At 37.3% G+C, this 25,817-nt stretch overlaps 2 protein-coding genes across 2 annotated transcripts; both read left to right on the top strand.

Moving 5' to 3' along the window:
* Positions 1-7,636: 7,636 nt before the first annotated feature.
* On the top strand, positions 7,637-10,152 carry LOC122652976 (dehydrogenase/reductase SDR family member FEY-like). Its single transcript, XM_043846872.1, has 8 exons — positions 7,637-7,800; positions 7,914-8,031; positions 8,234-8,351; positions 8,809-8,945; positions 9,167-9,268; positions 9,548-9,649; positions 9,776-9,824; positions 9,926-10,152. Exons 1-8 carry the CDS (start codon positions 7,637-7,639, stop codon positions 10,147-10,149), a joined length of 1,014 nt encoding a protein of 337 aa, XP_043702807.1. The 3' UTR covers positions 10,150-10,152.
* A 5,718-nt stretch (positions 10,153-15,870) lies between these two features.
* Positions 15,871-23,902, top strand: LOC122649922 (methyltransferase-like protein 7B). Its single transcript, XM_043843183.1, has 7 exons — positions 15,871-15,907; positions 17,862-17,934; positions 19,463-19,561; positions 19,789-20,007; positions 21,287-21,383; positions 23,557-23,619; positions 23,707-23,902. The coding sequence occupies exons 2-7, from the start codon at positions 17,881-17,883 to the stop codon at positions 23,898-23,900; spliced, it is 726 nt and encodes a 241-aa protein (XP_043699118.1). The 5' UTR covers positions 15,871-15,907; positions 17,862-17,880; the 3' UTR covers positions 23,901-23,902.
* Positions 23,903-25,817: the final 1,915 nt, after the last annotated feature.

Raw genomic sequence — 25,817 nt, 5'->3', positions numbered from 1 at the left:
ATCATTATCTGCTGAGGCCGATCTCGATCCTTGGCTGATTTTGGAACAGGAATCGGTATCAGATCAAGAGTAAAATCGTAAAAAAGACCAATTTTTAATGAAAACTAGGGATAAAACAAACTGACAGTGGCCAATCCGGATCAGTATTGGTGGAGACCGATATTGATATCTAAATCGCTACAGGGGACTTGCAGCGATGCCCCACCCTATATAGTTTAATTTAATTTTTGTGTGACAATTAACATGAAAATAACAAAAACAGGGCCAAGAATGTGATAAGAAAATTCAGCCCAACCTCAGGTTAGGCCCAGTCTGGGTTGAGCCATGGGAACTCTGGGCTGGGCCTGGGTTTTCAAAATCTGGCCCCACTTGCCACTCTTATCTACCATATTTGGATTTTGGAATATCTACAAGTGGGCTGGACCACATTCCAGTTTTTGTTGATAATGCCTCACTACTTGGTGTTCATGGCATGATAACTCGCTTGAAAGTGAAACTGAACAGATTGACATGAATGAGACATACCATGACCCCCCCATATGCAAGACCGACCTTGAATTCCCAAATTAGCTACAGAAGCACCAGCCAACTCCAAGGCTCCAGGATGCCCTGTAGCCATCTGGGTAACCAAACTGAGCATGGAATTAAAGATTGAAACAACAATGGATGGCCAAGGTACCAATCGAGGCCACCATCGACAAGGCACCGCCTCATCCATCAATAGCTCTTCAACTACATTGGACGATAAATTGGCCAGCCGAGGGTGGCGGTTTCCGACCAACAATTGTTCATGAAAGTCATTCTGCTGACGCCCCATCTAAACTAGTAACCAGTTATTCAAGGATGTTCTGCACTTCCCCCCTCAATAGTATTAGTATTGCTCTCTGTATTTAATGAATTTTATGTGTATCTACCATTCTAGAACTCATCCGGGAGTTATCAACCCCCAGTTTTTGTTGGTTCAAAGTTCAAACTGGATAGTAAAGCTTCAACTATACTTGTGAACTAGTTTTCATGAGTTTCAATTAATGTTTTCTGATGGAATTTGGGATCAAACCGGTTGGAATAATCAAAAGTCCTATGATTCTAAAGTTTGCTATGTGGACACTCACCACTTCTAGTCTACCGATAAGTCACTAAGAAATTAGTCAATATCATAATGACAAAAGAAAAGGAAAGGGAAAATTACATGATTAGCTACTTTTGGGTTTTCATTTACAAAACTGTCCACTGTATGTTTGAATTAATAAAAATAGACAAAAACAAGTTAAGGTTTACAAAACTGGACAAAATAATGTCTCTCCCTCCCTCACTTTTTTAGATATTTTTACCCCTACCATTGCCTTCTCGCCCAGGCATCCTGGGTAATCACAGGGAAGGGAAAGGAGGGGCGGGATTGGGTAGCAGAGAATGGCGGTGGCGGGGACAGGGGTGGGTTGCAGGGAACGGAAGATGCATGGGCGAGAAGACAATGGCAGGGGTAAAAATGTCTAAAAAAGTAATTTTGGGAGGGAGAGGCACTATTTTGTCTAGTTTTGTAAACCTTTAACTTGTTTTTGTCTATTTTTGTTAACTCAAACATAGAGTGGACAGTTTTATAAATGAAAACTCAAAAGTAGCTAATCATGTAATTTTCCCAAAAAGAAATGAAAATCTTGCGACAAGTTACCAAGTTTTCTTTAAAAGTGAGTGGGAAGTCATTCAATGCGGGACTTTAGATGCATTTGGGAGGGTATTTTAAAAAACATAATGAAACCCTACAGGAGTTTCTGACCTCTAGGATGGTGTGATAAACCTTCACCGAGTGACGAAGGAAAATTTTCTCCTAAAAAAATTGTCATTTATTACGCACATGGGTTTGGACCCAGCGGAAAATACATGCACGTGGAGTATTAATGAAAAGATTTAAGTTTTCCGTCACTAAAGGGTGAGATTAGACCCTGGGTTTATCATTAGCTCATGTCCCCCCTGTTGTTGGTTTGAAATACCCATTATCAATCCAAGCAGAAAATCAGTCTCTGTTTATTTGGGAATTAGTCATTTACCTCAGCAATTTTGTTTGTCTTTACTTTTCATATCAGTAATAACTCATTACAAAACGATGGAGTGAAGGAAGCAACTTCCGTTTTTGTTGGGGTCACTAACTCCATTTTCCTTTTTACATCATATCATGTTGACTCTTGATCTAGAACCTCGACGCTTCCTTACATTTGGTGACACAGTCTCGAGAACATCAAAATCTTGTCCAGCAAGACGATGAGGCTTGTCCGTGAGAGCATTAACAAAACTTGCTCTATCCTCGGTGCTAAGAGCAGAAGCGGCACCCGGAAGGAAGGCATTGAGATCCGCCATGTTGTTACTGATGAAGCAGAGAGAAGAAACAGGATGGCGAATCAAACACTAGGGCTTAATGTTCCGAAAAATTTTAGATTTGTTTTTAAAGAGAAGTATAACTAAAAGTCCAGCTAGTTCCATTCCGGTTCGACCACTCCCTTGCCTTTATATGAAATACTATGATTTGAAACAATTATATAAACAACATGGGGTGAGTGAGTCCAACAGATAGTGGCTCAAAATCTGGAACGAGATTGGATTGTTGTTGTTTGGGATCAGAATCTTCTAAACCCATTGAGCATCGGCTTACCAGGTCTTTAGCATGGCGGCGGATCTCGAATTCATCTTGAGATTCTTCGCCCTGAAATTGGAATGATTCAAGTGGACTTCACCTACATCATATCAGCTTGTACAACTTGGGGATGTTGTTGGAAATTGCTTCGTTCATCTAGTTTAAGAATAAGTATCCCAAGTTGGATACCATTCGGGATACCTAGATTGGTGATTATGTGCTTGATTCCGATTGGATTCCAAGTATTCGTGGTCATAAGGAAGATGTTGTCATTTGTAATTAAAGGATGCAAGGCGTTATGCCAAGCATTGGAGTATTCCCAATTTACCAAACGTGTTTCTATCCCCACAGGCCCACAGAAGTGTTTCTTGAGAACACAATTAATAATAAAAAAATAACATTTTTGGCCCAAAACACTCCTACAAAACAAAAACGTTGTCAAGCAGGATCTTTGTCCCCTCCAGGAAAAGTTCCTTGCCCGGCCTAGTTCCCCCAATGCCTGTAATAAGCGGGTGCAATGATCACCCTATCCTTGCCCGAACACTTTGCCTGGATGGGGTCCACCCCCCTTATTACAAGCCCTGGTGGAATTGGGCCGGACAGAAAACTGGAATAGATAATTATGCTCTTTTTCTTCCTTAATGCTCAATTGATTAATTAAACCCCATTGCCATATGTTGAGATAATGATCCAATATGTACGATGGAAATGTTTCCTACTGGCTTTGTTTATTTCTATGTGAGAAAAGAGCCCACCTAAGTGAATACTACATAGATCTTAACTAAATTTTCTTTCAATGTGGTTTTTACATGGAAACAATGGAACCGCACTAGATATGGTATCATTTGGATTAGTTAAAACAAACATAACCCCACTAGATATAGTATCTTTGGATTTGGCACAATCAAATTTTGTAGACCATTGCAACAATATGGACCATCATGTATCGAGATTTTAAAAAAAAAAAAAAAAAAATTAGTCACTAATCAATTTTCATTATTTTGATATGTAATGAACTAAATTCAAGCAAAAAATTACAAATGAAACAATTGATAGATAAGTTTGCAATCAACTATAGGAATAGTATCTTTCCAAAGTAATCAAATCCATGTTGGGAAGTGAAATAATCTATATTTCTAGCAAATGAAATATGAAAAGGTAATCTTAAAGGTCTATGATAAATACACTTACTAGATAAATTCAATGATTTCCTCCAATGTCTTATTCTTATCATTTGAAGCTTCATCATCATACATCTAAGTTGAGAGCGGAATGGAGAAAGATTAGTGTATGGTAAGTACTTTGAACCATGAGTTATTATAACCATATATCATATCAATAATGCATGGGGGTTTTGTTATCCATCGCTCATGACAAATGCATGCCTTTTAATAATAAATTAATGACACCTGGCATGCATTTGTATCAAGGTAATGTGTTATGTTTCTTATTTTTAGAATGACATTAAGGCACTCATTAGCAGTACCTATTATAATTTTCTGATGATCTTATTATTAGAATAAAAGTTTTCTAGATGACTATAAAGCATCTAGTCATTCTTAAAGCTTATTGGGTTAGGGTAGAAGATGTTATTGATGGTAAAAGGTTTGTTATATAGCTGGTCAAGGAAGCCTTTCATTCTGTAGTTTCCTATGAAAGGATAACATGGTAATTTCAACCACTGGACAAATAGAGTACAATTTGGGTTAATTACATGTCACACTCTGTAGTCAAATTCAATTTTTTTTTCTTTTTCAAACATGCACTTGTTGTCAACCATTTTTCAGAAGTTTGATTTTTATTGGACCCCCGGCCCAAAACTTTGTTTCATCACTTGGTATTTGTGGTAGGACCCTTCCTATTTAAAATATTTTGTGCCCCAAACCTAAATAAAAAAATAAAAATGGTGACTCTATACTCCCCTAAAGTACACTTATAACATTACTGACATGACAGTAACATGGATTGCATTATTGGGACACAACGGAAATTTTCATGAAGTCTTTGAAATGTGAGAAAGAATATTACTTGGGCGTATGCGATGCGTTGCCCTTATGCCACAACACCGGGGTAAGCGAAATGACCTCCATGCCTCATGGAAAAATGAAATTTCTCGGGGGTGACGTTCATTTTACGCTCCTCTGTGTCTGGATGCTGGGGCTGCACACCCCACACACACCCAAATAGTGCTCATTTTCCCATTTGAAATTATAGGATTAATTTAAAAGAGTATAAAAAATTCTTTAAAAAATCAACTTAGGGTCTATTTATTGTATCGATTATCCATATGTTGGTCAATCATTCATTGGTCAGTGGGCCCAAAGGCATGCTACCACCAAACATTTGGCATCGTGTATTTCCATCTTCAAGAATTGGTAGATCAGCTTTCATTGGTTACTTAACTAACCGCTAACAGAAAACAAAAGAATTTACTAAAATAGATTATTTCTTCCACAAGAAAAAAATGAGTAGGAATGAACACTTGGTTATTGCACGAATGGGCTATAGTGTCTACCAAAATATGAATTAGCTTATCTCTGTCTTTTTCCCTTTTTCTTTTTTTCTTTTTTTTTTTTTCTTTGGGGGGGGGTGGGGGGCGGGGAGGGCTGCAACATCTTTTGAACAACTGCAAGGTTTTTAAACTCGGAATCGGTCAGAGAGGATTCCCGATCCGAATTGAATCGGAATCAGTCTGAATTGGTTCAAGAATTAAGAATCAAAGCTATTTTACTATTTATGGTAAAAACCGAATCGATTTAAGAATCAGGAATGGGCCCATGAATCGATCTAATTCAATATGGTTTATAAAAAAAATGACTATGAATCAGCCGATCCGATTCCGCTTCAAGAAACAACGATTAGGATTGGTGTCAACCGATCCGATTCCCAATTCTTAAAACCATGAACAAATGCTAATTCAGCACAAATTATTATTGTTTTTTTTTAAATTAAAAAATTCCTCCATGACAAGAAAAAGTAGTTTTTTATACATAATAAAAAAAGGAAAACTAAAAAACAAATCCTTCCCATTGGAATGCTAAAGAACTTGAACAGTTGAGGTTAACCATGCAAAGAAACAATACTAATAAACAAAGTAAGGCAATATAAGTGGAACAAATACAAATACATGCTCAATAAACAGAAAGAAACAAAGATAAAAGAACACATCAGGGTTAGGATCCAAGTACCAGAAATATTTTTCATGTAAAGTCAACTTTCTTTTGTCTTCTCCATTTTTTAGGAGAGTGTGTCTTGAAAGCTGTTTTTATTTGGCATGGGGAGGGGGACAAACCAACATGATCTACACAACTTGCTACCAACATATCAGGAGAGATCTGCCTTCTTTTGGGCCTTTTGGTGTCTCTGTCTCTCCCCACCACATCAATCCTTCCTGGTATTCCAAGAAAAGAAAAAGCATTTTTTGGAGCTTGGGAATGAATTGTTGGGGAGGAGATCCCACCTTCTTCAAGTTGCAATAGAAATTTCTTGGAAGTGTATTGATATGGGAGAAGATTGCCCCCTTTATCTTCTAGGTCTTGCTAATCTCACATTTTCTTTGATGACTTCCACATTATGGTCCAATAATAGTTTGAAACCAAAAGGGAGAAGACTTCTCCATCACTTGTGGCATTAACCTAGCTAGCTCCTATAGTTAGGGGTTTTGCAGATTACCATTTTCTATTGCCATATTTCTTTAATCAATATAAAGAGAACACGGAAATGTGGCCCAAGGAAAGTAAAAGGATTTCCATTTGATGAGCTTCTTCTTATGCCAATGAGTTTTAATACTACTTACTGGCAAGTTTTATTAAAACTAATTAATAGAGATGATTAAGATCTCGTCATCGTGTTTAAGACTCTTGCAGAAATATTCCTTGACTAATTCCAACCAATGCCACCCCTAACAAACAAACATGTCATGTGCTTGCTTATATTAAAAGCTAATCACGTTTAAATTATGTCCATCTGAAACTAATTATACACTAAGCGAATGGATTCAACTACATCACATTTCACTTTGTGAGATGTTCTTGGTGTTGGGATTAATTTGGTGTGTTTTGTATTCTGCGGGTCCACATAACTTTAATTGGTCTGTGTTTGTAATTGGGACGGGTTTTGGATCAATTACATGTACAAGGTTAGAATTGTAATTCAATGAAGATTAGGGTTTTGGGTTCTTCTATATATTGTCTCAGTTTGAAAAACCTTGGTAACAAATAAAAGGAAGCACTTTGTGAGGTGGAGACTCGTGTAGAGAGTTTTTTAGAAAATAAGAAAAATCTCTGATTCTCTTAGGACCCGCAACACTTTGCCGGAATTTTACTGAAGTTATCTGAATAAAAAACTTGAAATGAATCCAAATCAGCATTTGACCTCCCTAAACAAGTGCCACATTAATAAATTAACAAATTCCATATCCCTTATACGTCTCCACATCTCTATTTCTCTATTCCTCTTTCACGTGGAAACCTACTAATTAACTTAATTAATTATGTAACTTATCCTTAATTAAGAAGCCTTTCAGTTCCCCCTGCATATTCTCATCTCAACAGCATTTCATTTATACCTCCCATGTACCAAATGTGCCAGCTATCTTTGCTTTGTGATTTAATTAATCAATAATCAAATGGTTAAAATATAAAAGTCTATATTGAATTTAAGGAATCTTTTGAAACATATATCGAATAGATTGTGAGCTTTTTGATTATGAAATGGATTAGCTCCTTCCATTGTGATAACATCGTGCGATCCATGTTGTTCGCCTGCAGGACCATTGATTGTGGAATCTGTAGTGTAGCAAATGTAATAGCTACACTCTATTTTTAAAAGGGTTCTCATGTAAAGTAGTACTTAAGCAGCTTAATTGCAGGTATTAAAAAGGGGCATTAATTTTTCTTGTTTTAGCTGGCCATGGTTTCTATAGTAATCTATGCAATGCTTTAAAAGAAAATTTGAAAACCTAAACCACAAGTATTATTCATGGTTTTGAGTTTAATGAACCAGAGTGAGATGGATAGGTGGGCATGGCTAAGACACCTGTGGGAGATGAAGGAGATCTTTGGCCAGAAGTTCCTAACTTGTCTCCTCCCTCCTTATCTCCTTCCCAACAATGTGTCCGGTCTCTCCGTCATCGTCACCGGCGCAACAAGCGGTATCGGACTTCAGACAGCACAGTAACACACACACACTCTCTCTCTCTCTCTCTCTCTCTCTCTCTCTCTCTCTCTCTCTCTTGCTACCTTATTACAACTAGGCCTGACTTTTATCTGAAATCTTCATAAAACAGAGAACTTGCTAAGGCAGGGGCTCATGTCATCATGGCTTGCAGGAATACCAAGGCTGCAAACAAGATTGCATGTCAATGGAAAGAAGAGGCACAAAATAGCATAGTTCCTAATGTAGAGGTAAACACTTCTGTATCCTCGGCTGTGTTTGGTATACATTCTTGGTTGATTTCGTATTCTCAGACAATAAAAACAATTATTTTTATCATCCTAAAATGCAAAATCGGCCTAGAATACATACCAAACGCAACCTCATTTGAAGATATACTACTATCTTGTTATCTTGTGTGTGTACTGTGTTAACATGTCTTAGTTAACATAGGTGATGGAGTTGGATCTTCTCTCCTTCTCTTCCATCCGGCAGTTTGCGGCCGCTTGGGAGCAACGTGCAGAAGCTTTGCATATTCTAATCAACAATGCCGGCATCTACCTCATGGGAGGTAAGAGGGAAGTTAACTTTAAAAGTACTGATCATGAAAGCTTCGTCCGCACACCGTGGGCATAGTAGTTTTTTAAAGTTTCTTGAAGACTATATTAGAAAAAAAAAAAAAAAAAAAAAAAAAAGGATTAATTGTTAACATCATAATTAAGAAAAAGATTATCAGATGGTGACTGGTAAGCCCCAACTGTTTTGATTGATACTTGACCTGCATGTGTCATGTCCTACTATAATGTTGATTAGGATATATCACCTTGCTTAATTAATTTATAGATCTTACAAGAATTGATTTGTGTATGAAGGAGACTTTTGTATATCTTTAGTAACATTTGTCTTATTTTCCCCCTAAAGTTAAAGCCATTTCATAAAAGCATGTTTTCTTTTAGAAAATTCTAAAATTTTTCTTCTTGCACATTAACCCTAAAAATTTTCTAATTTTCCCTTAATCTATATAACAGAGCCACAAAAATTTTCCGATGAAGGGCTCGAGCAACACATTCAAGTGAACCACATCGCCCCAGCACTGCTGACTCTCCTACTCTTACCATCACTACTCAGAGCTCCGTCGTCACGAATTATCCATGTTAATTCTGTGGTAGATTATTCATTCCATTAATCTTATAGTTTTGAAATAGAGAACTAAATTTCAAGAGTTCATATCTGGATCCTCTATTTCTATTAAATAGCTCTACTTATTCATTCATTTTAAAATCAATTATTCTTTTTTTCTATGTTTAGTTCTATATAAGTGAAAACTATGATTATAAGAATTAGAGTGAAATTTTTGGATTAATTTTCATATATTTGTAAATGTAGGCTCATCATTGTGCAGTAGTGGAGTCCAAATATTGGAACAACAGGATTGAAGAACACAAATTCAGCAGTTTCAAAGCCTATGGATCCAGCAAACTAGCTCATGTACAAGCCCAACCCTTTTATTTTAGTTGTGAATATCTCAATTACATAAGCAAAGGGACCATTAATAGATTATATTTATTCATTTCTAAATTATTAATCTAATTAGAGTTTGGCCGGTATGCTTTCACATCATCATGTTTACACCATTTTAACACCTGACGTGAGATGTTGACTCAACTTGGGATCACTCCATAGAAAAAAAAATCAATTTCTAATAGTTTTTAAGAGTCAAGATCAATTTCTAACTCATTTATATTTCCTTCTTCCTACCTGGGACAGATTATGTTTCTTAAGACCCTAGCCAACAAGCTTATGGAACAAAGGAAGACTTCTTCTATTCAATGCCTTGCTGTACATCCAGGAGTTGTCACCACCAACTTGGTAATTAAATTATTATATCAGTAATTGTACCTTAATTGTTTAGATTTAAATAAAAATACAACTAATTTATGGGTAGTTTATTTTGTTTATATTTTCATTTTAAATCCTTTTTAAACATCTCTTCAGGTTCCTGCATTTCAGAAAAAGGCATTTTGGATGTTTGATGCTGCTGAAGGTAATCAACTAATGATTAAGAAAAAAAATATTCTCCTCTTCCATTAAATAACAGAATTTACAAAAATTTCAATCTAATTAACTTGCTATTTTGGAAGAAAGGTGCAAGAAGTGTCCTCTATTGTGCAACAAGTGCTGACGTGGAGACTCACCTGGTTAAGGGATTTGCATATTACTCTTGTAATTGTAAACCAGCAAGAATGTCACCCCATGCAGATGATATGGATTCATGCTTAGAGGTCTGGCGAAAAACGATGGAGATATTACAATTAAACCCTGATTACTTGTCTCATTTAATGGCTAATATGTATGATAATAGCGATTAAATCAGATGATGTTGAAGAATTAGGTGTTTCGCATTCTCTTGCCCTTCTTACTGTTCTATAGAAGAAGAACAGGTACTACTGCAATACTTGTAATGACTCAGAATGTATGTATAAACACTACTTAATTAAGGTCGTAGCATTGTTTAGACTTCAGCTTTCCAAAAAGGGAAATTTTTTTTATTTTTTTTATTTTTTTTTTTTGGCTAAAAACAAAACCCACACTGATGATAACATCACATGCTTATCTTGAGATATTCTTTTTGTTATCTCTAATTTGATTAGTAAAATATTAGAAACTTTAGACTAGATTAGATTGTCATGTTCCACATGCACGAATTCAATCATAAAGTAGCATAAAATAAAGAAAATTAACAACACAAATGGCACATTCATCTCCTTGGTTCTATGCCGTACGTAGTTGCCTGGAAGCAACCTATATATATTTGTCCCTGTGAGTGAGGTTTCTGCACTCAAACCCTAGCTTGTAAACTCCTGATCATATCTTTTCCAGGAGATCGAATTCAATATATATGATAATAAGGATTAGGTTCATGAGGAAATTAAGAAGTGATCCAACCAATTGTGACCAAGTGGTCATGGGTTTGAGTCTGAAAACAGATCTCTGCGAAAAAAAGGGGTTAAGGCTGCATACAATATGACCCTCCCCAGACCCCCAGTGGCGGGAGCCTCGTTCATCTGTTATTAGGTTATACATTCTACATAACCTCATTTAAAAGCAACGATTAGATTGCTCCATTGTTACCTAGTGGTCACGGGTTCCAGTTGGGAAACAGCTACTCTAGGGTAAAGCTACGTACATGATCCTCCCTATGCCCCGTAGTGACGTGAGCCTCATGCACTGGGTATGTCCTTTTAAAAATGCTTGAGCCAATTATAAATTGAACAATTTAATTGTAACAACATTGCTTACAGCTAGATTTGATACAATCTAATTAGCCCTATGCACTTTCTTGTAATCCTGAATTTTGTGTTGTCATATGGCAAGCTCCGATCAAAATGTAACTTGACTTGTGAATAGGAGATTTTGGGCTTTGTATGTCTACCAATTTTCGGCCCCATCTGAGTTGCCACGTAGCAGAACCGTGGCCATTGGTTACAGTCTAGCATGTAACCAATGTGGTTACAACTAGAAGCTCCCTAAATAAGTAAGATGGAAGGTTTAACAACCTTTTTTCTAACCTGTTTGTTCCTTGGGCCTTGGACAAACAAGCCCATGAATGAGCTATACTGGGTCCGGATCTGGCCTACATGAGCACGGGCTTAGTTGTTCTTCAAAGTCTAGCTCCATGCTTGGACTCAATTACTCTAACATAAGAGTATAAAGCTCATCACGTAAATAGAAAAGAAAAGCTTTGAGCCACCTCATACTTATGGGCCTGTACAATGACACTCTTAGCCTCCTAGGAAAGCTTTTAACCAGGTCTAGAATATAAAAGCCCACTTTTTATCCTTTTAAAAAAAATTCAATCTTTTGGTCTTCGTTTGTAATGGGACATAAAATCAATTTTAAAAATAACGAAAAGCTTTATAATCCTGATTGTATAATCTACCTGAAATTCATATCAAAATTGATAAAAAAAAAATAATAAAATAAAATTGGATGTAAAATCTATTTTAGTTTTAATAATCAAATTTAATATATTTAATATTCTTTTTTTGGTGGGGTGGTGGTGGGGATCCTAGACTAAATGAGAAACAGGAGATCTTGAACTCGAAACCACCCACGGCCCTGACTCTACTACACTAGGCTCAAGCCAGCTACAACTAACGGTCTCCACTAATTTGGGCTCCACCTGATGTAGCCGACATATATAGTAGTTAGGCCTTGAATGTGATGTGGTTCAAAGTTCAAACTGACCTAATTAAGCAGGTTCCATATGATATCTTAGGTGACAAAGGTATCACAACATAATTCTTCTTGTTTTGTGGAAGGCATGTAGTTCATCTTAATTGTTAATTGTTCTATCTCCTCGAATTTTCCAGATTTAATTCAGGGTTTGCCTTAAAAACAAATTGAAAATCGAAATGGCAATCAAGCCCCTTTTTTCCCCTTCTCTTTTTCAAATTTTTTTTTTTCCATGGTGATAACAATTTATTGGGAAGTAGTTTTATGTTCGGGAGTGTGGCCTATACCAGCACTCCCATGTGTCCATCTCCCTCTTTCTCAAAACAAAGGGGCTGAGGTGTCTTTTCATATGGGAAGAAGAGAGATCGCCTCATGGGAGTGCTGACATAGGCCACACTCCCGGACAATGTTTTCTTTTTCCTGAATTCATTTATAAAGAAACCACGAAAAAGGCCAAGCTAGTACATTAAGGGTTTAAAAACTCAATATCAAGATTTAGATCAGTTTCAAATCGGATTGGAACAGAATCATCTTGGATGAGTCCAGATCAGTCCAAAAACAATATATTTCAGGTGTCTATGGTTTTCCATGCAAAATCAACTTGAATTGGATTGGGGGGGGGGGGGATCGGGATCAACTAGATCCGCTCTGACAATAAGGGTTACAAATGTCCAACATCCATAGAGTGGAATTTGACTAAACTGTCGCACAGTGCATTGATAGAACCTTCCTGACTAAAGAATCCACTACAACATTGAATTCTCTAGGAATAAAATCAAACTTACAAGAGAGCAGGTGGGCTAGGTGTTCAAACAAAACCATGTACCACCTTTAACCATTAGGGGTGGGGCTAGCCAAGCATGGCCTTGGTTTGCCTTTGGCCCACTCTCTTGCCAACCCTTCTTCTAGAACCCCAAGTTTGATTCTTCTTTGTATCATGGATCGAAAGTCTTGACATAAAGGAGGTAGATCACAAGGGTTCCAATCATCTCATCTTTATTTGCCAAGAAAAAAAATCATCTCATCTTTGAATAACTTTTGGGGACCTCGATCTAAAACTCTAATGGAATTTTTTCTAACTGTTTAAATTGGCATGAGTCTTTCTTTATGATTTTTTAAGGTAGAATATCATCCCCCTCCCCTCTAAGTTTGCCTAATATCAATTCAATACCCAAGTTTTAAAAAATATCTATCCTTCCCCTATTTCTATATCAACCGTACCCTAATCGTTAAAAATGACCATTAACTGATGATGTGGACAGGTCTAATTTATCTAAAACCCCAAATTACCCTTAAGTTATTTTAATTTCAATTTTACCCCTCCAATCCCAAAATCCCCTCTGTTTTTTTTTATCGTTTTTCTCTCAAATTCAAATCCCATTTTCTTCTTTTTTCTATTTTTCTTCTCTTTGTTCATAGGAGAAAAGGAATTCCAGGGGATTTTATCTTCTTCGACTTGGGGATTTAGGGCTTCATTCGATGGGTATGCTTGGAGTCACCTGGTTGTAGAGCTCGATGGGGAAGAAGAAGTACAGATTGATGTGGGCATTCACCTGGTTGCAGAGGTCGACGGAGAAGAAGAAGGGCATCATCAGATTAATCTAGGAATGTAATCGGGCCTGAATTGATGTAAGAAATCCACGGAAATGCCTAATAAAACTGATTTGGTCAAGGATAGAAAGGAGTAATTAAACTAATTTGGTCAAGGAAACCCATTAAAATAAATTGAGAAATTATACTAAAAGATGTCTCTGACGATCACATTATGTATTCCGGGAACCACAAAATTTCCTATCGGATTGTTAGATAGATTTTCTAATAAAATGGAATCTAAGGCGAAAGAGTCCAATGGATTCATGTTAAACACTTCTTAATGCATCAATGGTAATGGAAACTGAAATCGAATAAACATCAAAGGTAAATCAAACACGCAAACAGATTTAAGGATTTTTATTGCTGAAGAATCGTGTTTTACTTGACAAAGTTTTACATCTGAAGCCCATGAAACCGTTTTTGATTTCTGCAATCCCCGCATATTAACAGATAAAATCTCACACTTCTTCCCGCTTCAGTTGTCAAAATGGCTCTTTGAAGCCACAAATAAGCCTGCGAAGAAACCTCTCCTTCTATGGCTTAATGGAGGTATTAATTTTAACTCATTTCTAATTTCTTCTCAATTGGATTCAATAATTAGGTTATAAGTGTTTGAAACTATTGGGTTTTTTCTTAAATGAATCTCCAAATAACTCTTTACACAGGAAAATTGGGATTTTAGGTTAAGTTTCTTTTCTTGATGGGCTGGATTTTGATGAATCTATGGCTTTTGTTGCTTATTCTGATGGGTGGGCAGCAGTGACTATGGACATTGTGAGGGCGGCGACGGTGATGGATACAGCCATAGTGGCGGGCGGTGGTGGTGGATACAGCTGTGGTGGTGACCGTGGCTAGTGGAAGAAAAAATAAGAAAGATTTGAGATTAGAGACAAGGGTAATATAGTCTTTTCATTAGCAAGGGAGAAAGACATGTTTTCAATAGATATTAAAAAGGGTAATTTTGTCTTTACACAGGTTTTTTTAACACCGCTACATACTTAGGGTACGGTTGATATTATCTTTATAAAGTAGGGGAGGGGTAGATATTTTTCAAAACTTGAGTACTAGATTGATATTAGGTAACCTTAAAGGGGAGGGGATGATATTTTCCCATTTTTTAATTATTTTTGCCATCAATGGTAGGGATTTTTTTTTTTTAGTTTTGGATTATGAAGCTTTCTTTACTAATTCTTCAATAATTTTGACCATCAATGACAGGGGTTTATTTTTATTGAATTTTAAGTTTTTCTTATTGATTCTTTAATAATTTTTTTCCATCTAGGTTTTTTTATTATTGGATTATGAGTCTGTCTTTATTGATTCTTCAACATTTTTTGGCCATCAACAGTACGTAGGGTATTTTTTTCATTATTGGATCATGTCCTTAATGATTATTAAAATTTTTGGCCATCAATGGTAGTTTTTTTTTTTTTTTTTTTTTTTAAGCTTTTTAATTTTGGAGGTATTTTTATTGTATTGATGTCTGTGCTTGATACCTCTAAAATTAAAAAGCTCTAAAAAAAAGAGAAGGTTCTTTGAGCGAGTAGGATATTCTACAACCTCTCACATGATTTTTTTTAAACACTATTTTTCTCTCTTTAAAAAAAATAAGGGTTCATGTTCTTTGTGCCGCAGCACAGATTGCGCCCAGACACATGGGCTTGCCACTCCAGGGGTAAGGTGATCATTGCGCCCACCCCCATGTGTTTGGGCGCAGCCTGCACTCCCGGCACAGAGAACGTTCTCCCAAAAAATAATATATTATTTCAACGTGAAAAGGTGCAATGTCTGCTTTAGTTTCAAAGAAACTTTTCCCTCTACAAAATTACAAAGCTAAACTTTACCTTTGGGGAGGGTTTTCACGCATTGCCACATAAGACAGGGCAGGTTAATAGGGGGTTTCGTCATTTCAATCCTCTATTGTACAAAGGATACAGGACTGTGCATGGTGCACAATCACGCATGGAATATTTTACCTTTACCTTTACCTATACTAGTCGGGACTCGGGGACGGCTATACTAGCCAAGGCAGTTATATTAGTCAATGCCGACGTGTTTCTTGCTGGTATCGGGTGGATCGACCCATATCATGAGGAAAGTGAATAAGAAACTTTTGTTTTTGAAACACAAAATTAAAAAAACAAGGGGGATTTTGATCATTTCACAGGTGGACCCAAATGAGCTCGTGAAATAACCATACCCACCCTCCAACTCCGGCCAACTAAACTGCTCACGGATAGTTTTTCTCAATCCGTTCTTCATCCTGTGCTTCACGTACCTGCAACTGCTGATCACTAGGTAAATCTCTCTCTCTCTCTCCAAGTCGATTACTTTCTCTCTACTGACTCTAACCTTACTTTTTCTCTCTCTAATTTGTTTCTATAAGTTTGAGTTCTCTGTTAAGGTTGGATTTTTTTTGTTTTTTGTTTTTCCTTTCTTAGTAAAGATTTGCCCTCCCCCCCTCCTCCCTCTTTTGGAAGAAATCGAAATTGGAAAGGTTTGATGGTTGATTTTTTTTTCTGCCATTTTTTTTATTCATTTGTAGAGGCCCAGGTATGTTAAACTTCTTATTTTCTTATTTGACTAGTTGATTCAATCGAGTGAAATCCATCACTACCTTTTTCAGTTTAAAATGATCTTACAAATTCACTAGGTGACCTGACAGAAGCCTGGCTGGCACTGGTCACTTTTCACTTCTTTGACATTTTAGAGACAGAGGTTCAGATTTGAGGATTTTTGAGTTAAGGTTTTCTGGGGAGAGTTCTTGGTGTGAGTTTTGGATGTTCTTGAGAAATCTTCTTTGTATTTTCTTCCATCACATAGTGAATCATCTTCAGCTTTGCCCGTGGATGTAGCACATCACATTGGTGTGTGAACCACATTAATTCTCTGTGTCATCTTTGCTTGAATCTGTTTTATCTCTTTGTGTTTCTTGGTGTTTGTGTTAACAATGGTAATAGATGAAGAGCTTCTTTTTTAGTTTGAAGTATATCAGCATTGTAAATATTCATATAGGTTATAGAGATGAGTAATACTAAAGATTATACCAAATTTAATTCTAGTTGAACTTCAAAGAAACATATAGCTAGCCCTTTAATTATGCCCATTAACTGTTTGTAACATGAACTTTCTCCCTGCTCTCTTGCACATATTTGAGGTTTCAACCCAAACAAACTGAAAAATACTGGACTACTTTTCTAATTTCAGTGTTGGCCTACACTGGCAAGTTCTTCAATTGCTTTTCTTGATCATTTTACTTGTACTTCAATTGGTTGGATTGCTTATATGCCGGAGAACAGTAAACCTGTGAGATTCAAGCATCTGTTCTCAAATTTGAAGTTCCTTTCAATTGACACATTATAACTCAAACTTATCACCAAGTCTAGGCAACAGCTATAAATTTTTCACCGCATTAAAAGTCTTTTGGTTAAGGAGTCAAACAATGAACTACTTCTGGTGTGAGTTATTTTTTGCACACATTTTTTATTTATATTGTGGACCCATTTACTTGTAAGGCGTAGTTGTATATCCAGATTCTATACCAATTACTAAGATATTCAAAGGCATTATGTTTTTCCTGATGCTGTAAATGCAATTGCTATGAGAAGGGGATTTCAGTTCAATTTATTTCCAATTTCAGACCGGCCAGAGGTCTTACTAACACCAGCAAATTTTCATCATACTGAATTTTTATATCTGGTGTAGCCACAATGTACCTCTCCTGCGAAGCAGGGGGTAAGGCTGCATACATTTGCCACTCCCAGACCCTACAGTAGCAGGAGCCTAATGCACTGGGATGCTCTTTTCTTCATGAGCCATTTATCTTTTATCAACTTTGATAAGCAATGATGGTCAAATCATGGGAGATCCGTGCTCTTCGAAGTATCTAATTGAAAAACATGCCTGTATTGCTTTTACTATCTCTTTGTTTATACCTTTAGTTTCTTTTCCATTTCTCATTAGAATAACACTCACTACGATCTTATTTCCTACACTAGGAATTTCTCAATTGTGAGAGGATGAAGCTAATTTTTTAATGTTTCATGTTTTCTCTTCTTGTACAACGCAGAAACCCATTACACCACTTTTGCACTCCCCTTAGTTTGTATTGTTATAATGGATTGATATAGGAAAAGATTTGTGAGAAAAGTATTCTCTATAATTCTTTCTTACTCATTTTCTCCAATTATTTCCAATGTTATAACCACTCTATGCATATGTATTCCACTTTACTTTTTTCCCCACTTAACAGGTCAGATTGCACAGTCACTATGTCAACCAAGCAGATCGATCCTTCATTGATTGTTAATGAAGACACCCACAGATCACAGGTAGTAATCTCCCAAGGACAATTAGAAAAGTTTTTCCCAGTCCCCCCTTTTCTTTGGGTGTGTATTTCCTTGCTCCTTTCAACGTACATGTACCTCCACTGTCAAAGAGGCTGTGAAAAAGAGAAAAAAAAAAGAAGAAGGGTTCCCACATGCCTATCGTGGGAACTCCTTATGTATTTTTTCCCTTTTGTTCGCCACATGGACAGCTGATTAGGCGTTCCGATCATTGGAGGTAGAAGAGGAACTTGCATAAGCCATATTTCAAATTTGGTGGCCATTCTTAACCATATGACCCACCATTTAAGGTTCTTGTTTTTTCTACGGTCTTGCTGTTGAAATTTGAAACAGTCCCAGAAAGAACTGCCTTTTTTCAAACAATTTCCAAACTAATATAGTTACACGTGGAGAAGACAAATTGATCCGAAGTTTAGGGAAGTTTGGGCTCTAACTGAGCTGCTATGTGGTAGTTATAAAGGATGCTTGGGAAAGGGTTCACACAATTAGTTTATAGAAAACCGCTCAATAAAAGTGTAAGTCCTTGTACCTTTTGATTTTTTATGACAATCCTTTGACTTACTTTGCATGTTCTCCTTTTACTAGTCTAGTCCAGTAAAAAAAAAGCAAACTTAGCACCCAGGTGTGAAATACAATTGGGAGATTGTTTCATGAAAGATGGACTGATATAGATTGATGGAACAGAGGATTAGCAGCAAGGTATGTGGCTCCAACATTGTCACAGTAAATGATGGGAGGTGGCGATGGAAGACCAAAATCACTCAATAATTGTTGAAGCCTGTTGATGTATACATTGATGCTGCCCTTCCCCAACAGTTCGAGCTGTTAGGTGAAACGGTAAGAAACATGGTATCAGAGCTGGGAAGTCAAGTGTTCGATTCCTGAGAAGTGCATCGGAAGAGTTTTCCCGACATTTCTTCTCCCTCAGTGCTGCGTGAGCTCCACATGCAAGGACCATGGGATTTTGGCCTGCACGTGCGGGAGAGTATTGTTGTATATATTGATGCCTGCCCTTCCCTAACATAACCAAATCAATTCAGCTGAAGGATTAGCTACACGTTCCATTTTTCTAAAATTGTCTATATTTGTTATGAAAATTATTGAGTTTAATTACTTTTGTCGATTTCTACATGTTACCTGCAAACTCAATATTTGGTCAAGTTCAAATTGTATAATTCTTTAAACCAGCTCAACTTCAGCTATTCTTCTTATTTGTCTCCTTCTATGTCAGCCTTCTTCTCTTTCCCCAGCGCCCCCTTCCCCCCCCTCCTCTCCCCCAAAGTAGGGCTTTCCCTTTCCCTTTCTTAGCTTAAACATTGGAAACTTCACCTTTTCGCTGATATGAGAATTGAACACAATGTCCAGGTGGGTTCCAAGTTCTACATCCAAGATACCTCCATATTCTCTGTTCATCTGGCCCAAACAAATATGTTATCATTACTTATGGTTATCACAGAAATTTCCTTCAGTTGCCAATGGGCTTTATAAATGACAAGAGTCCTCTATGCAGGCTATACTGAAGAGGTTTCATACCCCAAGACCAGATTGGTATGAGAAGTTGTTCGCTCTGCTTTTGGCCAAGTGCTTGAAAGCTTATGAGCCAGAGGTTAGTGGCTACTCCATGCACAACACTGTAGTTGTCTTAATGATCCCTGATAAATTGTTCATTGTGGAACATATTTTGCATGAGGAGTAAGTAATTTACATGTTTACTACTATGCGGGTGCACCAATTAGAAGTGTGAGATTAAGCTGTTGTGAGTACAACTGGTATTTTAGATTTTATATTTTAACTGTATGCATGTCTGAGTGCATAACATTCCTTATTCTGTAGGTTGCAGGTTATAAAGCAGAACTCTTTTCTAGGTTGAGAGGAAGGGTTAATAAAGTGCTGGAGCTTGGTATTGGAACTGGTCCCAATCTCAAATATTATGCTGGTGATGGTGATGTCCATGTTTATGGTGTAGATCCAAACAAAAGGATGGAAAAATATGCTACAGAAGCAGCAGTAGCTGCAGGTCTACCACGAACAAATTTTAATTTTATACAAATGGTGCAGCTTCTTCCTTACAACTTTAGTTAGAACTTTACTTTCGAGGATAGGAAACTTTTCTCTATTGTCATGTGGCCCCTCAATTAATCTGTATCTACTCTAAGATTCATAAAAGCATATTATTTGAAACTTTACTACATTTATGTTATGTGATTATGACCTAAAAAAAAAAAGGCATACCCAGTGAACAAGGCTCCCACCACAGTGGGGTCTGGGGAGGATCATAATGTACACAGCCTTACCCCCGCTTGGCGGAGAGGCTGTTTCCCTACTCAAACCACATAATGTACCTTATGTGATTATGACCTCTCTTAGTATATTAAACTCCAGATAACTCTGCTGATAGTTCTCATTCAGCTTATGTTGGCAGTTTCTATCCAGAGACAAAGGATGTTGCAGCATTTATTGATTCAGTCTTTTGTTTCTTCTTTCCTCATTTTGCTTGTGTTGACCCTTGAGAATCATTTTCTTAGTATCAAGGACTTTTGTTTTAAAAAAGATTCATTTCCTGAGTTAATATTCTGGACAGTGGATGAAGGTTTCATGTTTCCCAAAAGTGAAAAAATTGTTTGTTGTTGTGCCTCAAGGATTGTGAGAAAATCTTAGAAGTTAGGTCATTTATGTAGGTTGTAATTGTTTCTTTGCAGATGGATATGAGTGGTTGTTGATGTTATCATTCTTTGTTTGACCTAGAGTGATTGTAAGAGGAGATGGAGTGGCTTTGTTGTCGGAGTTATGTTGGTGTGCTGATATTTCAAGTCTGGGGGGGGGGACTAACAATGTTTTGATGGTTGAGCTTTTGTGATTCATAATATTTAGCAAAGTGTAGGCTATATGGTTTTGTAGTGGGCATCCTAGTCCCAAAGTAGTGAAAATAAAGAAATAAATAAATATGACCTCTGACATAGTCAAATAAATATTTCTTATGGAGCAAGACAGATAAATCATTAAGTTTGCCTGCCTCTGGCCAGTGAAAGACAAATTAGTGGTAAGTAAGTTCATTAGTTTGTCAAATCAGATTTTTTTTAAAAAAGAAAAAAGAATAATGGTTTTGAGAGTTCCCACTTGAAATACTTGAATTATTGGGGCTTCTGGCTGATATAACTGAGTGAACCAATGAGATTACTTAATCTTTGATTATTTATCCTACATGGAAATTGATATGCTGTCAATGTTGGGTTTCAGAGCTGTAGCATTATCTTGTCTTTTTCCCTTCAGGAATGGTATATAATCTGAAATTTCGATATTACCAATATATCAAACCATAATATTTCTGCAGGTTGGTGAGGCACTGCCTGTAAGTGATGCATCCATGGATGCAGTCATTGGAACTCTTGTATTATGTTCTGTTCAAGATGTTAATTTGGCACTACAAGGTAATTTTAGTCTTATTGCTATTTTTTCTTTTAATTGTTATATTATTTTTGTGTGAAACATATTGCAATATTTATATATCCATATTTATAAACTATTAAAATTGATTCTGGAGTCTCTTATTCATTAAGTGCTTGACTTCTTAGTCAGCTTGAGATGCATGTGATTAGCCAAGCAAGTTTCGGATTCTCTTCTTTTATCATCTCCCCTCTTTGCATAAATGCATGTGAATGGTCTTGTAAGTACCGTGGTCCTCGGGACGAGGGTTCCTCAGCCTTATGGCGACAAAGATTGGCTTTGATGAATAACGGCGTATCATTCCGATATATCATCATGGGGATTGGGATCATGCTTTATAAAAAAATAGAGTCGCCACCTAGGGTTAGGGCCTAGGACCCAATGGGTGTAGTCCCATCCGGGGTTAGCAGAAAGGGCTACATGATTCCATATGGTCTGGTCAGAGATTCAGGGTAAGTAGTCAGGTTACAAAGGTGGGAAGGTGTTAGGCACCCACCTCGCCCGGATAAACTGGTCTTTCTACTAGATACTGGTTTTCGAATATTCTCCCTTAATAATATATCTTATACTAATATGTAAAGCTAAGTTATGATGCACTAATCATGACAAAGAAAGAAAAATCATTTACTATGTACACTAAAACGAGTTACTTTAATTGTCTACAGTATGCAAAAAATAATGAGAGGAAAAGAGACAGATACCTGTCTAGAAATGCAAGAAATAAATGAAAGCGCACCGAGGGCAAAATATGTGATGTCCCACGGCTCAGGTGGAGACAGACGATCGGCTTGTCTCTCTCTTGTCGGACAGAATGAGGCTATACGAGATGAGTTTTGTCACTCAAACTTCGGGCAGAGTAACGACTATATAAGAGATTTTCGTTATCTGTATACAGACAGAATAACGGCTGTGAAGGGGGGTTTTTCGTTATCCGTACACTGACGGGATAACAATACCCAAGAGTAGAATCGCTCTATGTTTGGATGGGTAACCGAAGGATCTACCCAAGTCGAAGAACTCCACTCACTCACATACTCAAGAGGGAAAGACGGAGGAAAAGAGGGTGAAAAGGGGGCAAAACAAGCCCTGGAGGGTCTCCTTACCCGAGAAAAGCTTGAGAAATGAGGGAGGGAGACCCTCCTATTTATAGGGAGGGGTCCCCTCTCTCTCTTGGCCAGATAAGTCCTCCACGGCGCCGTGGGTGACGTCAGCAAGCTGATGTCACACCCCTTCGTGGCGCCATGGAAATCCGGTACACATCCCCACGGTGCTGTGGGAAGGAGCCTATGGCGCCGTGGAAGGAGCCTACGGCGTCGTGGGGGTGCAGTGCCTTTTTTCATTTTCTTTTTTGGGTTTTTGGCTCCCTTCTGACTCTTCAGAAAATTTTCTGTTGGGGGGCTCTGCCCCCCTAGACCCCCACGGCCCGCTAACCGGCTAGCGAGACCGCCGTGGTGGGGGAGGGTGAGCAGTACCTCCTTCAGCATTTGGTAAAAGGGTCTGATAAGTCATTTTAGGGATATTAGGGTGATTTGGTTCAGATGTAGGGACAAGAGTCCTTCTTGAGAGAGATACCGATGTCTGTCCATGTCCTGTTGTCATCATCGCCGGGGGGTGACAAAATCCAGTGTCTACAGGTCTGTATGTATGTAGAGAGTAAGAGAGGCCTTTATGACTATTTGATATCACGTTGGTACATTGTAACTAGCAACTTAATATAGAAACAGGTGAAAAAGCATGGATTACAGAATTTGTTGGGCATATTGTAGATAGTGTTGTCATTGTTGGACAACACAGGTAGAATATCATGGTGCTCAGTACAGTTAGCGTGACATGGACAGTGTGATAGGTGGCAGCACAGTCAGTATAGTTGAGCAGTGTAACATGTCAGTCAGCAGAGTATAGTGATAGAGTGCAGTCAGCAGGTACATTGTTCAGGGTTTTAAAACCTTGCCAAGAAGGCCTTTCCATTTAGCACCCCAAGCCTAATTTGTGGCTCATTATAAGCCCATTACTACCCATACATGTTCTATAACTAATATTGTCATCTACTAAGCAGGTGTATAGGGCCATCATAGGCTTCTAAAGTACTGAATTTTATAAAAGTAATGGCTTGAAAATTTCCAAATTTCTAATGTTCACTTGCTCTATCATAATCAGAGGTGAAGAGGGTGTTGAAACCAGGTGGTCTTTACATTTTTATAGAGCACGTGGCTGCACAAGGTACTGAGACATCTTTACTTTATTGATAAGTCATAGCTGAGGTTGTGTTCTTGTTCATGTTTACATTGGATGCCTTTCATGGTGCAGATCGAACAGCTCTAAAATTTCTCCAGAAACTTCTGGATCCTTTGCAGCAGATAGTTGGTGATGGGTGTCATCTTACGAGGCAAACAGGAAAGCTCATTTCTGAAGCTGGGTTTTCAGATGTTGACATTAAAATGGCCTCTGTTTCTGTTTGCTTTCTTGTAAAACACCACATATATGGGATAGCACGTAAATAGCACTCAAATGGAGGGCGGGCCTTGGTGCAACGGTAAAGGTTGCTCCATAGTGACCAAGTGGTCATGGGTTTCAGTCTCTGAAAACAGCATCTCTGTGAAAACAGGGCTAAAGTTAAGTACATTATGACCATCCCCAGACCCTGCAAGTCAATCTTTGGGGCTTCATTTGGTTGCATGTAAAGGGACATAAAATTACTTTTAAAGAAAAATATAAAAGAACAAGAAAAGCTTCATAATCCTGATTGTATAATCTACCTGAAATTCATATCAAAATTGATAAATATATTCTTTTTGGATGTAAATTTATTTTAGTTTTAATAATCAAATTTAACATATTTTAATATTCTTTTTTTGGTGGGGGTGGGGGTGGGGGTGAGGGTGGGGGTGGGGATCCTAGTCTAAATGAGGAACAGGAGGTCTTGAACTTGAAACCTCCTAGGGCCCCTGGCTCTACTGCACTAGACTCAAGCCAGCTACAACCTCAATATGTTTTACAATTAATTACACCATTGTGTGAGATAATAATTACAAAAAAGTTTCACTTTAATTTTTGCAGTCTCTTTTTATGGTTGTTGGATGAGTTGAATTTGTATTGAACTTTATAAGGGGTTTACTTGTATAAATTTATGACCCCTAGTACGCTATATATATTTACCAAAGTAATAAGATCCTCTCCAAAGACAGTTTTTGTCTCACTTGTCTTTTGTCTCCTCTATGGTTTATTCACTTGACTGTAATGAAATCCTTTTTCTTGTCATTATTAAAATTTAGGGCGAGGGTTGGACATGCTATCGATTTTCGTTTTTTTTTTATTTTTTATGAAACCAAAAGAAATTATATACGACTAAACCATATGGATGTCCATACAAGCATTGCGTGCCAAGTTTTTAACTAGGGCCGCACTAAAGTTGCAACTATTAAGATGAAAATGTACATTCTGGGTTAGATCAAAAATCCGTAATAGCTTAGGAACTAAGTGCCACGGTCACGGGCATTTGGTTGGAGATGGAAGATATTCAGTGATCAATTTATTGTCACACTAAATTTCCTTAATCCGCAACCCAATACCAGTAGCATGGATAAGACCCTTAAGGATCGCAAAAACATAGGTATCCACATCCTCTGTACATAGCAGTTTTCCTGCATCAAAAAACTTAAACTTTTCGTCAACCAAAAAGAGGTAGGCCCACCCAGTCTCAATCAATCCAGGTGAACTGAATCCTGCACAAATCAAGATAGGAGAATTATAACTAAGCAAAAAAGGGGTTATGAGAGGCATGACTATATCAGAGACACAAACATCATGAGGGTAGTTAGAATTAAAAGCAGTCAGGTTTAAGTCAGGCAACCATTGTGAAACCACCTGTACAATCTTTAAGGGATTAGATTGTATGGAATCAATCAATAACTTATTTCTAGAAGACCATATGAAATAGCAAGTTATAATAAAAATACTAAAAAACCACTTCATCAGAGTTGAACACAGGGTAAACTAATAGCATGCACCAATCACAGAGTTGAACACAGGGTCTTTAAGGGATTAGGTTGTATGGAATCAACTAATAACTTATTTTTAGAAGACCATATGAAATAGCAAGTTATAATAAAAATATTAAAAAACCACTTCATCAGAGTTGAACACAGGGTAAACTAATAGCATGCACCAATCACAGAGTTGAACACAGGGTCTTTAAGGGATTAGGTTGTATGGAATCAACTAATAACTTATTTCTACAAGACCATATGAAATAGCAAGTTATAATAAAAATACTAAAAATCCACTTCATCAGAGTTGAACACAGGGTAAACTAGTAGCATGCACCAATCACAGAATTGAACACAGGGTCTTTTTCAAAAGAAAAGAAAATAAGATGACACATGCTGGGCACCTTGACGTTGAGCCAACCTTTTCTCATT

The sequence above is a fragment of the Telopea speciosissima genome, chromosome 2, assembly GCF_018873765.1.
Source record: "Telopea speciosissima isolate NSW1024214 ecotype Mountain lineage chromosome 2, Tspe_v1, whole genome shotgun sequence".
Classification (NCBI taxonomy): Eukaryota; Viridiplantae; Streptophyta; class Magnoliopsida; order Proteales; family Proteaceae; genus Telopea; species Telopea speciosissima.
Note: the sequence above shows the minus strand (reverse complement) of the source record. Positions and strands in the feature narration are given on the sequence as shown.